The 15474-nt window shown below is 45.4% G+C and overlaps 1 protein-coding gene across 7 annotated transcripts in view; it reads left to right on the plus strand.

Annotated features, from left to right (window-relative positions):
• Positions 1-14579, plus strand: part of LOC127952473 (myocardin-related transcription factor B-like) — a 32974-nt gene extending 18395 nt beyond the window's left edge. For all 7 annotated transcript variants that reach the window (XM_052550948.1, XM_052550936.1, XM_052550926.1 and 4 more), the window contains 13 exons: positions 87-142; positions 1352-1427; positions 1537-1677; positions 1809-1969; positions 2269-2397; positions 7449-7696; positions 8223-8391; positions 8470-9201; positions 9284-9403; positions 10854-10976; positions 11206-11322; positions 11902-11962; positions 12041-14579. In XM_052550948.1, the coding sequence (XP_052406908.1) occupies positions 87-142; positions 1352-1427; positions 1537-1677; positions 1809-1969; positions 2269-2397; positions 7449-7696; positions 8223-8391; positions 8470-9201; positions 9284-9403; positions 10854-10976; positions 11206-11322; positions 11902-11962; positions 12041-12501 (2594 nt within the window). In that variant the 3' untranslated portion in view covers positions 12502-14579. The remainder of the gene's footprint in view (positions 1-86; positions 143-1351; positions 1428-1536; positions 1678-1808; positions 1970-2268; positions 2398-7448; positions 7697-8222; positions 8392-8469; positions 9202-9283; positions 9404-10853; positions 10977-11205; positions 11323-11901; positions 11963-12040) is intronic.
• Positions 14580-15474: the final 895 nt, after the last annotated feature.

Below are 15474 nucleotides of genomic sequence, written 5' to 3' on the forward strand. Positions count from 1 at the left end.
CTTTGTGCCACATAGACGTGATGTATTATATAATGTCATTTGACTTCTGTTTTAAATGAAGGCATTGAATATATTTTTCTTTCCAGCGCTGAAAACACCTGGAGCTTTTCACGGACAAGTCAGAAGTCTGGAGAGGGCAAGGGTAAGAATCAAACATTCCTACACTTTGAATTATCTATTGCATTATCTAGTGAACTGGCCTTTAAAGGGGTCATATAATGTGATTTCACTTCCTTTCTCTTTGGAGTGTTACAAGCTCTTGGTGAATAAAGAAGATCTATAAAGTTGCAAAGACAAAAGTCACAAATCCAAAGAGATATTCTTTATAAAAGTTAAGACTCATCCACACCCCTCTAAAACGGCTCATTCAAACACACCCCCACATCTCTACATCACTATGTGGGAAGATTTGCATAACAGCGCCCAGATGTTCATGCAAAGAAAGAAGGCGTACCTTTTATTCTCGTTGTAGTATTCTTGTTGCTACCACCGCCATGTCATTTATCCACAGTATACTTTGCACTGTGGATCGCCGGATCGGCTTTCACTGTGGACGAAGCGGAGTCCAGCCCGGGGTCATCACATGTGTTTGCCACAAGCCCAACGAACGCTCCTTCGTAGAAACTGCTGGTTGCACTGTTCTCAAGCTACCCGCCTCTGCTCACTTGACGCTTCCAGTGTGTGACGCCATTTCATTGAGAAAGCGAAACTACTTTGTTTGGCCTTCCAGAAGAAGACACAACTAGTAATCATGTTTATAATAGGATTTATGTTTATGTCTCGTCGTTCCGGTCAGACAGAGCATCACAATATGTTAAGGGCCGTAACATTTCAGTCACATGCGTGAGGTATTTGGCAAATCACAATGCACTGGATAGCTGGCCAATCAGAGCAAACCTCACTTTTCAGACCGATGAGCTTTGTAAAAATGATTGCGAAACAGAGGAGAAACAATAATGTACAGTGGAAAATAATCCGTTTTTTTTTTTTTTTACCTTAAAACACATTTCATTACACCAAATACACCAAATAATGTTCTTTATAGCAGAATCATATGACCCCTTCAATGTTATGGGAAAATCACAACAATTACATTATATGGGTTATCATCATTTAATGTGCTAAAGTCATGAGATTGCATAATGAAATACAACAGATTTGATTACATTAATATACTGAATTACTTAAATAATACTGTATACATAACTTTGTTTGTCATCAGCCACTCTGTTTTCTAGAAATTGACATTTGTTGGACATTTGTTGGCTAGAGTGCAATGTTGAGATGAACTTTATGCAAATTCTTAATTCATTTACTCAGTTCATATATATTGCATTCTCATCATATACAGACTGAGAATTTCCTCAAGCATAAAATCCGCAGCAGACCTAACCGCGCTGAACTTGTCCGTATGCACATTTTACAAGGTACGCACCTGAACAAAAAGAACATTGTCAGAGTCTTTTAATTCACTTCCTGGATACTTCATTTGTCATGCATCTTTAGTATGGTCTGAAGTTGTTCTCTGTGTTTCAGAAACCCATGCAGAGCCTTCTTTGCAAGCCACTCAGATGAAACTAAAGAGGGCGCGTCTAGCAGATGACCTCAATGAGAAGATTGCACAGAGGCCTGGACCAATGGAACTGGTGGAGAAGAACATTCTGCCTGTGGACATTGGTACAAACAATGAAATATTGTGTTATCTTCATGCTTAATCATCATATTGACTGGAATTGGCATGGATATGAAATCACTACCACTAATATGTTTTGTTTTGTTTTGTTTTGTTTTGTTTTGGGACACTGCAGTTGGAGAACTGGATGTTTATAACTTCAATGAAGACAGCAGTGAAGCTCTGTCTCCAGAGCAGCCAGCTAGTCACGAGTCTCAAGGCTCTGCTTGTTCTCCTGTAGAAGCCAGACTGCCTGAACCATCCTCTGTTTCGCCTCCGACTGGCTCCAAACTACAGGTCAGCGTCTTAACAGTTCCTAATTTCACATTCAGACGGATAACCAGTTCAGGAATATTTAGTTCTAATATTTACAGTTAGCTGATGATAAAAAAAAAAAAGATCTCATCGAGAATGCTTTCATTAAAGCATCTGAAGTGATAATTCACTGACAAAGCTCTCCAGAAGAGCCAAGTAGTGTCTACGTCTTCGTTTTCTCTGCAAATTATCTAGACATCAGCCTTGTGTTGCTGGTTAGATTTATACATCTCTGTCTGATCTCATTGCCATATGGCTTTCAATCTCTTTTTTTATCTCAGATGTGTCCACCTACAACCCAGAGTTCAGACTTCCTGAACAGAACATCAGCAGAAGATGGTCGAGTAATGACTGCCATTCAGCTGGTCACTGCTGCTACTCCCACAAAGCCTGCACCCACCCTTGTGAAGGTAAACCATATTTCCTAACCACAGTGATGTCATTTCCTGCCAATGTTTATTTTCTCCTCTGAGATCATGGTCAGTTGCTCAAAGTATTACTGGATAATTGCAAAATAGCAACTCCAGCTAAATAACGAAATATACCAAACTGACTATGAAAGATGGAATAAAGTAATAATGCTGCATTACAGTAAAAAAAAAAAAGAAAAAACTAAGCTGTTGTCTTTTTTAATAAGTTTGCTTATAATTAGTTATTTGATGCCATAAAAACGGGGTGTGGTGTCATGACTGTGTCACGGTTGGGTTTGGGAAAACACAAAGAGAGGGTAGATCCAAATGCAGGTAAGGGTTTTTATTTAAACAGAGGGGTAACTACAAAAATAAACAGTCATGAGAGACAAACGTAACCAAAAGAGGGAACCGGATGAAACGGGGAACTCGGAAGAATGAGAAGGTAGAGGAAGTCTCGGGGGAACGAGAGCATGAGACACATAGGGTAAGGACTCCATGATGACAACAGAGAAAGACAGCTCTATATAGGGAAACTAATGACAGAGTATTGTCAACACCTGTGCGATTCTAATTGGAGTGCAATTACTGTGAAGACACAACCAGACTAGCGGAATTAAAGTGCCTATGGTGAAGTGCCTAAGGGGAAGTGAGCTCACTAGGGAACACCCAGGAAAACAAAGACTGGCAGCGTGACATTACCCCCTCCCTACGGAGCAGCTACCAGATGCTCCACCTAAACCCAGGAAAACCCCAACAGAAAAAGAGGCAGGAGGGAGGTGGAACGGCGGCGGACCAGGGGGAGGGACGGAGGGACAGAAAACAGGGACAGGAGCAACCAGGAGGAATGGAAAGGTGCAACACAAAACAAGGAGTCCAGGAGGGAGGCGGACAGGTGGAGGCTCAGGGGGAGGGAAGGAGGGCCAGACTAAACTAAAAGGAACAGACAGAAACAGAACTCAAAAAACACAAAACATAAGTCCATGAAGGGCATGTTGAGGCGTCCACCAGGACGGAGCAGATGACCACCACATCTTTGTGGTCGAGGCCGGAGTCCACCAGGGCGGAGCGGAAGACCACCACGGCCTTGTGGTCAAAGTCAAAGCCCTCCAGGGCGGAGCGGAAGACCACCACGTCTTTGTGGTCGAGGCCGGAGTCCACCAGGGCGGAGCAGAAGACCACCACGTCCTCATGGTCACCGCCGGAGTCCCCCAGAGCGGAGCGGACGACCAGCACGTCCTCGTGGTCACCGCCCGAGTCCCCCAGGGTGGAGCGGACGACCACCACGTCCTCGTGGTCACCGCCAGAGTCCCCCAGGGCGGAGTAGAAGGCCACCACGGCCTTGTGGTCACCGCCTCGGGAACTGTATCGGGCACCGCCTCTGGAACAGCCTCGGGCACTGTATCGGGCACCGCCTCGGGAACAGCATCGGGCACCGCCTCGGGAACTGCATCGGGCACCGCCTCGGGAACTGCATCGGGCACCGCCTCGGGAACTGCATCGGGCACCGCCTCGGGAACTGCATCGGGCACCGCCTCGGGAACTGCATCGGGCACCGCCTCGGGAACTGCATCGGGCACCGCCTCGGGAACCGCATCGGGCACCGCCTCGGGAACCGCATCGAGCACCGCCTCGGGAACCACATCTGGCACCGCCTCGGGAACTGCATCGGGCACCGCCTCGGGAACAGCCTCGGGCACCGCATCGGGCACCGCCTCGGGAACTGCATCGGGCACCGCCTCGGGAACTGCATCGGGCACCGCCTCGGGAACTGCATCGGGCACCGCCTCGGGAACTGCATCGGGCACCGCCTCGGGAACTGCATCGGGCACCGCCTCGGGAACAACATCGAGCACCGCCTCGGGAACAACATCGAGCACCGCCTCGGGCACCGCCTCGGGAACTGCATCGGGCACCGCCTCGGGAACAGCCTCGGGAACTGCATCGGGCACCGCCTCGGGAACTGCATCGGGCACCGCCTCGGGAACTGCATCGGGCACCGCCTCGGGAACTGCATCGGGCACCGCCTCGGGAACTGCATCGGGCACCGCCTCGGGAACTGCATCTGGCACCGCCTCGGGAACTGCATCGGGCACCGCCTCGGGAACAACATCGAGCACCGCCTCGGGAACAGCATCGAGCACCGCCTCGGGAACAGCATCGGGCACCGCCTCGGGAACAGCATCGGGCACCGCCTCGGGAACTGCATCGGGCACCGCCTCGGGAACAGCATCGGGCACCGCCTCGGGAACAGCATCGGGCACCGCCTCGGGAACAGCATCGGGCACCGCCTCGGGAACTGCATCGGGCACCGCCTCGGGAACTGCATCGGGCACCGCCTCGGGAACAGCCTCGGGCACCGCCTCGGGAACTGCCTCGGGCACCGCCTCGGGAACTGCCTCGGGCACCGCCTCGGGAACTGCCTCGGGCACCGCCTCGGGAACTGCCTCGGGCACCGCCTCGGGAACTGCCTCGGAAATTGCATCGGGCACCGCCTCGGGAACAGCATCGGGCACCGCCTCGGGAACTGCATCGGGCACCGCCTCGGGAACTGCATCGGGCACCGCCTCGGGAACAGCCTCGGCCTCCGGAGCAGCAGCGGGCACCGCATCGGGAACGACCTCGGCCACCGCCCCGGCCTCCGGAACAGCAACGGGAACCGCATCGGGAACGGCTTCGGTCACCGCCTCGGCCTCCGGAACAGCAGCGGGCACCGCCTCGGCGTCCAGAACAGCAACGGGAACCGCATCGGGAACGGCCTCGGCCACCGCCTCGGCCTCCGGAACAGCAGCGGGTACCGCCTCGGCCTCCAGAACCGCAGCGGGCACCACATCGGGAACAGCATCGGGCATTGCCTCGGCCTCTCGAACAGCATCGAGCACCTTCTCGGGAACAGCCTCGGCCTCGGAAACAGCATCGGGCACCGCCTCGGGAACTGCATCGGGCACCGCCTCGGCCTCCGGAACATTAGCGGGCACCGCATCGGGAACGGCCTCGGCCACCGCCTCGGCCTCCGGAACAGCAGCGGGCACCGCATCGGGAACAACCTCGGCCACCGCCTCCGGAACAGCAGCGGGCACCGCATCGGGAATGGCCTCATGGACGGCAGCCGCCCGCTCGGGAACGTTCTCCGGGTCCTGAGGAACAGTAGCTGCCTGTCTCCTCCTCCGCCCTCTACGATGGAGAGTCGGTGGCGTTGAGTCGGCCATCTTGTGCTGTGGTGCTGGGCTGGCGGCCATCTTGAGCTGTGGCGCTAGGCTGGCGGCCATCTTGAGCTGTGGGGCTGGGCTGGTGGCCATCTTGGGTTGTGGGGCTGAGCTGGCAGCCTTGTCTGGAAACTCTGGTGTGGTTGTTGCATTCCACTGAGCACGATGGTGCAGGTAATTGGTAAACCCCCAAAAGTCCAGGATCTCTAACCCCTTCATCTCCCATTGAGGTAAAGGATCATCCAGGCAATTATTAAACCAATCCTTTAGTGCTGCATCATTGTAACCTAACCCGACTGCCAAAGTCCAAAACAATTGCGCCAGGCCACCCACCTCCCTTCCCTCTTGATGAAGGGTGGTTAAGTTTCGGAATCTCCCCCTCCGTTCCTCCATGGTGGCTGGGGAACCGATTCGAAATCTCACACCGCTGGATCTAGGCATGATGGAGTCCTTCTGTCACGGTTGGGTTTGGGAAAACACAAAGAGAGGGTAGATCCAAATGCAGGTAAGGGTTTTTATTTAAACAGAGGGGTAACTACAAAAATAAACAGTCATGAGAGACAAACGTAACCAAAAGAGGGAACCGGATGAAACGGGGAACTCGGAAGAATGAGAAGGTAGAGGAAGTCTCGGGGGAACGAGAGCATGAGACACATAGGGTAAGGACTCCATGATGACAACAGAGAAAGACAGCTCTATATAGGGAAACTAATGACAGAGTATTGTCAACACCTGTGCGATTCTAATTGGAGTGCAATTACTGTGAAGACACAACCAGACTAGCGGAATTAAAGTGCCTATGGTGAAGTGCCTAAGGGGAAGTGAGCTCACTAGGGAACACCCAGGAAAACAAAGACTGGCAGCGTGACAGACTGTTATTGGTTCTGCGGAAGTTTGGGCGGGACTTTGATACTGCGGCTCCACCTCATGATCACTACTGCGCAGACTCTGGCTCTAAATGCACCACAACTGCGGAGACTCTGATACCACTGTGCTGCTTAATATTTCTGTGGAAACTGTGAAAAGAACAGCATTTATCATAAACAACTTTACTTTCACTGTTGATCAATTTAATGCATCCTTGCTGAATTAAAGTATTAATATCTTTAAAACATGCTTGTTTAGAATGACTTGTAAAAGGTACCTTAGGCAAAGTTAGTTTCAGAAGAGCAGCAGATACAGACTTAGAAATGCTAGCAGCTGTATTCTGTCTTCAATTGGAGGTTAAATGAAACACTCATAATGCGGAGGAGCACAAACTGAAGCTGGGAAGATAAAAAAAACAGGAGTCAGACAATAGCTTTTGCATTTATCATAATCCATGCCTTCAAAGCATACTCCGCATATTTACTCCATGACTGAGGGTCACTGCTGACCCGGTGGTGTTTCGGGAACCTGCTTGCTTGCACATAAACCGGCTTGAAATGGTGTGTTTTTACATCCTGATGACTTTCAACTCCCTTCCTCAGAAGCCAAACCATTTTCATGTGTATCCTGTGACTCAGTATTTAGGAACAATGAGGGTCATGTCCCTCCACGCATCCGGTTTCCTCTTCCTGTGATTTTAGGTAATGTTCATGCAAGTCCCACCTATTCACAGCCATTACAAACTTGCGGTTTTGCCCACAAATCTCTCAGCTCCTGGTTTTTCTCAGAGTGCTGACAACATCTGTTAGCAAGAAAACTGGGCTAGTTGAAACATTATGGGAATGACCTAAAATCACTAAGCAAATAGACTTGTGATATCATGCCAAAGCTTGAGGGTGTTGACTGTGATCTGTAAGTTTGATGTGTGATTTCAGGTTGCACCGTTTGTTCAGTTCTTCTGCCCTTGTTTCCATGCAGCAAAGCCAGCCCAAACAGTCTAGTGACAAGAGTCGAAGCAAGAAGAGTAGAGAACCCAAACCACGAATTAAGAAGCTCAAGTATCACCAGTACATCCCGCCCGACCAGAAGCAGGAACAAAATGAAGCCCCGATGGACTCAGCTTATGCCCGGTTGCTTCAACAACAGCAGCAGTTCCTGCAGCTCCAGATCCTCAGCCAACAGCAACAGCATTACAATTACCAGACCATATTACCAGCACCACTCAAGTATGTCACATTTGACATACAACCCTTAACACTAGCACCTTGTGTCACTATGACCCTGACATAAAAAACATTTTTCACAACCAATTTTGTTGAATAATTCACATAATATGTAATGGGCACATGCTAAACATAATGCTATTTCTCTTTGTGTAATGTCATTTCAGTTGAGTCATTGGTTACGTACCAGTGAAAAATTGCATATGAATCTGAAATATCAGTTTCAGCTCTTGACTCTAAAAGGATTTACTGTGAGCCTGGTTGCTTTGCAGCAGAAGTATGCAACTCAGAAAAGAATGTGAATGTTGTGTGCTATGAGCGATTGCCTTTAAAAAATGGTTTCACCTATTAATCTTGTCTAACATACCTGTCATCACCCAAGCCGTGGTTACGGCAGTTCCTCACATTATTTCCCATTTTGGCCACAAGATAGACCTCTGCTTCTATTATGTAGAAAGGCTGTTTATTGTGAATGATGAGGGAACAGGAAGTTCCCATTGCATTTAAAATCCCTCATACACCTCTACAGGCCAGTAGCTGAGAGTCAGAACAGCTGCCCCAACATCACCCTGAGCACCAGCCCTAGTCTTCCGGCTCCTATTGTGGTATCTCTTCTCAATACGGCTCCTTCGCATCCCAACAACACTGTGACCGGTCGTAAAACCGGGTCTCTGCCTACCAACCTAGATGAGATGAAGGTGGGTGATATGCTCATTTATTTCCTGCTCCTAGAATACATAAGTATGCAGAGCTATAGCTGTTCTTTGGTCCTCTAGGTGGCTGAGCTTAAGATGGAGTTGAAATGGCGTGGACTTCCTGTGTCCGGCACAAAGACAGATCTCATAGAAAGGCTGAAGGCCCACCAGGAGAGCTCTCAATCTGCTACAACAATGGATGCAAACATCTCCAAAGCTCCTCTACAGCCTGACAGCATGAGCACAACTCCTCCCATTTCTCCTGAGCAGTCAGAAGCCTCCAATATCAGTATGGAGGACTGCAGAGATGGTCCCACCAAAGCTGTATGCATGTTGTCTCCAGCTCGTCCACCAGCAGGCACTTCACCCCTCAAACCCACACCTGAAGACATGGACATCAAGGTGTCCGAAAAAGACCAGCGTCTTCACGAAAAGGAGCGTCAGATTGAGGAACTCATGCGTAAGCTGGAGCAGGAGCAGCGGCTGGTGGAGGAGCTGAAGATGCAGCTGGAGGTGGAGAAAAGGAGTCAGCAGGGCGGAGGGCAGCAGCCTGAACCCAATCCATCAGTCCAGGTCAAAGAGGAGATCGGCACCACCCAGAGCTGCAACTCCAAGCAGAGTCCCCTGCCACAAACTCCAGGTGTGAAACAGGAAGAGCCACATGCCCAGCTTCAGCACACTCCAGTCCAGCAGTTCTATATCAACACCCAGCAAGTCCCTCAAGTATTGCATCAGAAGACACAGATCAACACTCAGCCAGCCACACAAATCCTGCTGCCTATCAGCCTGTCCAACAACCCCATCAGCACACAGGTCTCTAAACATTCGTAATATGCCAGTTCTATTTACAGTGAAGAAAATGTATAAAATTGAATTTTTTTAATACTTTTTACAGGCGCAGACCATTCTCCAACCAACATTGCCCAGAATCATCCAAACACCACTTCTGCAAACACAGACGTCCAACAACACAATATTACAACAGCATTCGAGTCAGACGCCATCTCCACCTCAAGTGAGCAGATCACTTCTTTGTGATTTACATCTTGTGAATGATCAAAAGGGTGAACTCTGGAAGACATTAAAGTGGGTTCCTGATCGATGTCTAGAGACAGAGTTATATAAGTTTAGGGGTGGCGGTTTTTTATTTGGACCAGTAAGCAACCACTTACACACACAATCTCGCTGAAAAATCACTGCTCGTTCATGCGAGTGACAGTCGTGTCGAGTTATCAAAGATGCGATCTGAGAGAAGTGCCGATGCGTCACTGATGCCTGTGAGATTTTTGGCATGCTAAATATTTGGACCTGTCAGCGATTCACACACATTGCAGTGTGACTTTGGTGACTAACTACAGCCAATGAAGGTAGGGGAAGGCAGTGGAAGGTTAAGGGGGAGGAGTCATAATAGACCTGCAAGAGAACATCAGCAAGCATCCATTTTCTCCTTCATTTACTTAATTTTTTTATTTTTCACTGCAATTCAGTGTACAGACAACTTGGATTGCAGGCTTTTGTGGGAAACATTTTGTAGACAAGGCAGAGGTATCGGCGATTCCTACTATTAACAAAGTTGTGTAATGTGTGACGCCCGTGGTGTAGTGTGCACACAACAGCAACTTGATGGTACTCCAGACAATTGCGCAGTTTGAAAAGAGCAGCGATCCGACCTCTTTGAAAACCGTGCAGTGTGAAACCGGCATTAGCGAACAAGTACAGCAATTATGAAAATAAGCAAACAAGGCATTGCGTATGGTTTGTATAAGGTTTTCCTATTATAATGACTAAAACATATTACTGCCATCTGCTGGTATGGAGAGTAATTTCCGCTCAAGCAGGCTCAGAAAATATGTGCTAGTTGACCATTGGCTGTAGTCTTTGCAGTGTGTTCAAGCACAACTTTTCGGCCCAGACTGAGGGCAGCATCAGAGCTGACACTAATTATATAAGCTACTTTAGACATACAAAGTAATTACGATATTCATTATGCACAATTCTAATTTAAAAGACACCACAAATCACAAATATTATTTTTCTTTGCAGTAAAATAAAAACATTAATACAACAATTAATACACCATAAAGTAATACACCATATGATCTGAGTTGTGTTGTTATTCTTGTATATCTTGATCTTTCCTCTCGCTTTTAATGTTCCCGCACTTCATAAATCCAGTTCAGCTCACTATTGTGATGACAAGGCCAAGACGCATTTCTCTCTTATTTGGCACGTAGGTTGAAATGGAAAGCCTTTCTGAGGCATACAGTGTGTTCTGTGCTTATCTCTGATGTTGCCGTGGCAATAGCGGTTGAGTTCAGGTGATACATTACCCTCTCAACAACATCAAACACAGACCTGAGAGCACAGAGAAAATCAGAAAGAGTTGGTTCGAGAACAAAAGGTTTACACACTGATATTTCTTACACAGCGTACTGGGCCTAAAACTGCCTTCCTGCTGTTTACAGGCTTCACCCATTTGTGGAAGCTACAGGCAGAACCAGAACCAGAACCAGAACCAGCCCATGGCAGACATGCCCCATTGCTTTCTCAACAACTCACCCAGACACACAAATGGACCCATTAACAAAGTAAGACAAGCTGTCCTGTCTGTTATGTCCTGTAAAATACTCAGTATATGAAAGTACATGAACACAAATTCTCCTAGCTAGCACAAGCTCCTTCTCAAGCTTTAATTTACTCAAAAATGGTTCAGAACTCCTAATGCTAAACAAGCACACATTCCTTACTCAGTTTTGCCACAAGGGCCGGCGATTTCACAGTTTGAAAGTTTATATGTCTTTGCTCTCGCCCTGTCAGCTCAACTATATCTTTCAACCATCGACGTTCCCCAGTCACCATAGCCCAATGAGCAAAGACCCACCCCGTTACGAGGAGGCCGTCAAACAGACCAGAGGTCTACAAGCAACAATGCAGGTAATTTAAAGTAAAGTCCAAAGTATACTTCAGTTTTTACACCTGAACAAATAGCCTTTCAAAGTATGCACTACTTGATAGCACTCGACACATGAGCACTCAAAAGATTCATCTTTATGCAATGTCTGCACCATTTCTCTCCAGAAGTTATGACTAATAAAAATGTCGTTTATACTAGAGTTGCGGGATTTTCTTAACCTGCTCACCAACGCTGGTATCTTTTGTTGCTACCGTCTCTAGTAGTTTGTTGTTGTAGTTCTGTCTTTTCCATTTCTTTTTCAAAAATTAAACAATAGTGGTGCCACCTTGTGGACAGATGAATTATTGAAAGAATACAGAGTGCTCCGTTGGAGAATATGTTGATGATGAAATGTATGTCATATATACTGTACGCATACACTGATATACGCATAAAAAACGAAGAATGCTCTGGGATTTAGGTTAACAGACATTTAACAGACGTGCTCAGAATTTTATTATTTCCAACTCCAGTTAAATGGCACAGTACTAATATTAAAAACTTTGTAATCTATTTCAAACACTTTCTGCTCTCCTAATAACTTGAATTCTTCCATTAAGGTTCCCACTGCTACCAGTCAGCACATGGACGATTTGTTTGATGTTTTGATCGAGAGTGGAGGTGAGAAAGGTCAAAACGGGTCTTTGATTTCAGCTGCAATAGATTTGTGTAACTAAACCATTTTCTTTGCTTTTCCAGAAATCTCCCCTCTGTCTAGGCAGGATGCCTCTCTGGACAAACTTCTTCCGGTGACAGCAAACATCACCACCCTGCCCATCAACACAGTGCTGTCTCGTCCTCCCCCTCAGATACATGTTGCCTGCACACCCAGCCAAACCCAAGCACCTCCATCCAGCCTGGAGGCTCTGTCGTCCGATAACCAGTTGGAAGCCCTGCTGGAGGGCACTGAGCCACGGACCCTGAGAATGATGGAGGAGCTTAAAAACCAGCTGCTGGAGCGGCCCCACTCCCCAATGGACACTTCGGATCTGACCTTCACTGACACGCTGCCTTCCACCCTTACTCTACAAGATGCAGGCCTCGACAACATGGAATGGCTGGACCTTACGATTCCAGGACGTGCTGGTCTCTGCTCACCGACTGCAGGCTTTTCATCTGACTTCTTGGACTCCACTGATTTACAGTTACACTGGGACTGAGCTCACAAATGGATGGAGACACTCTGAAAAGATCTGCGGTGGCAGACAGGCACTTAAAGAGCTCAGTGTTTCAGACTTCATGGGTTCTGAGGATCTGTGGGAAAACCACTCATTAAATGATGTAGCATCATCTTTTCTCAATTGTGCCTATACATGTAGGTTTATGTGCTGTTACTGTCACCAACACCTCTTTCAAGGCAGAAGAAGAATGTAGAGACACCATTTGTCCATAAAAATCATTGGAGTCCAAACTTTCAAGCTCCAAAAAGGACGTAAAGGCATGATCTAATGATCCTCTTCTAAAATATCACTTTCTTTGAAGGAAAAGATACACATTTTAACTCTTTATTCACTTTCAAACCACACCAAAACATTCAAACAAATTTTAAAAAATGACATTTTTCTTGAAGAACCATAAAGTTGGCATGAAATTAAATTCATCCAGGTGAGCAAGTAGTTAAAAACATAGAAAGTGACCTGATGAGTGATGTTTTTTCAGCTGAAACCCATACATTTATTCAGTAAACAACATGTTTCACTCAGATGTGCATCACAATACAAACATTTGATCACAACTCTAAATGTCAAAACCTCACTGAATGTCGCACATCACGTGACCAATCATAATAAAGGCTTAAAATCTGTACATCATACAAAATTATTCTTATGGATTCATTATATGCTGCCTCTATATCCGTTCTGAAGCTTGAAAGTTTTGGACCCCAAAAAACAGCTGAAAAATTTTTCTGTAGTCTTTTTAACTACTGAGTTTGCAAATGTTAGAAAATTGTGATTTAAACAGTGTGCCATGGTAATACAAATGTGGTGTCATCTGCATTTAAAGGAACCTGTCTAATGGCTTATTTACAGTTACTACCACCCGCCATGTTCAATGAGCTGTTAACCGTTGCGTTAGGATACTTGAAATTGTGGCAGCTAAATAATAGCATTCAATTTCTAAACATTCGAAATCATTCGGTGCATGGACTGGGAAAAGGCCAGAGCGAGTTTGTTTACCAATGCCAGCATGGGGCCAAAGAGAGGGAGGGAGGGAGGGAGGGGGGCACACAAATGCCTGACCAGGGGCCATTATTATCTCTATCAAAAGAGTAGAGCTAGAGATATTCAAATCTTGCATTCTGAACTGCCATTGTTGCGTGTCTTGACCAGACAAACAACACTAAACAGGACCAGTGAAATTTCCATATTCAGATGAGGCGATCAGAACTACATCAGAGAGCAGCTGTTTGTTTTGGATGTAGTTAAAGCCAGATTCTCGATATTTCACAGAATTTAAGTTTCTTTCTTCGTTACCACTGAAATACAGGTAGTTGGCAGGTAATTTGCCTTTGTTAATGTACCTAAACCTCATTTTCTCATTTATTTGTTATTAATTCTTATTTCTTATAAAATGTGACAATGTAGCGACATCTGCTGGGACAGACAGCTGAATGAATTTCTTCTCACCACTCCCTTCAGATGTTTCACTATGAAATGTTTTCTTTCAGTGTTTGGCAGATTTCATTTTAGACACTTTGTAAAAAAAAATATGCCAAATAGTGCACTTACTTGACCTTGGAGTGAACTCGTTGACAATCAGTTCCTTATCCAAACATGTTGTCAAAAAGAATGTATTTCTATATTTAGAAATGTAATTTCTAAAGAGATACCATCGTTTTGTCTCTATCAGAGACCCAAAGCTTTTACTTTTCTAAACATACCATTTTTCTGCATTTATGCAGTTCTCACATATTTTTATCACACTTTTTATGTCTCTCTCTATATATTTTTAGTGTGAAAAAAGACCTGCGTTGGAGTAAACTCCTATCGTAAACCTTTAAAGATTATTAGGAGTTCTGTACCTTTATTTTCAACATCAAAGTAATTGAAATCTTACTGACCCTTTGAAGTGTGACATAGATTGTATGCCTCATATTTTGCACAGTGTATATATTTTTACAATATACATTTTACACAAATGTATTTGTGCAACTGTAAATAATGTTTGGAGGTAATCTTTGTACATATCTTTATTGTATATACAGCCTTTTATCATTAAAATGTTCCTGTATTTGAAACCATTAAAAATGTACTTTTATGGCCTTCCAAAGGCCGCACATAACCTTACTTATGATACAAAGAAAGCGAACAACTCAATAAATAGACTTGTCATTTTGACATTTTAGCAAAGACAGTATTTTCTCAAAGACAACTTTGCAATTTATAACCTACAAAATAAGCTAAAATAATGTAGAATTGTTTTTAATCAGCTGTGAAGAGCTCGTACTCTACAACACACTACAAACAGAATCAGACTTATGGTGACAAAATATTACCAGGGTTTCTGCAGATTTTATAGAGGTAAATTTAAGACTTGAAATAAACTAAAGAAACTTTTTAGGAATAAATTGAAGGGAACACAATATGTCCATGTTTTCAACATGTAAATGTCTCGCAGTAGCAGAAAATGGCTTGTATTAGCAATACTTCAAAGTTTAAAAATACAGCTTCAAACTTTATCACTTACAAAAAATTTAAGAAGAATACAGTAATAGGCAATACTAATCGAAAGCTATTAAAATGGTTTGACATTTCATTGTAGGCTACTTTTTGACCACAAGATTGAAATGTTTTGAATACCTTCAGGGCATGGTGCTGAAAACACATACAGAGTTTTGTAATGATACGCTAATGCATTCATAAAATATAGCATTTTACATCTAAATAAACATCCCTTAGAGTTCTAAATAAGCATGAGTGCAAATTCAGACAGTGGAAAATATAGTTCTGAGCTGCCATAGACTCGAGCGGAAGAAGAAGAATAAAACTAACGGATAAAATGTTTACCTACACACCTTCAGTGATTGACCCCCCCCCCCCCCCCAAATATCAGTCAATAGGCTCAAAAAATCAGCTTGAAAAAACCACATCGTTACAGATATTTATGAAGTATAAACACACCTAAAAGTGTGC

This window comes from Carassius gibelio, chromosome A3 (genome assembly GCF_023724105.1).
Source record: "Carassius gibelio isolate Cgi1373 ecotype wild population from Czech Republic chromosome A3, carGib1.2-hapl.c, whole genome shotgun sequence".
Taxonomy (NCBI): domain Eukaryota; kingdom Metazoa; phylum Chordata; class Actinopteri; order Cypriniformes; family Cyprinidae; genus Carassius; species Carassius gibelio.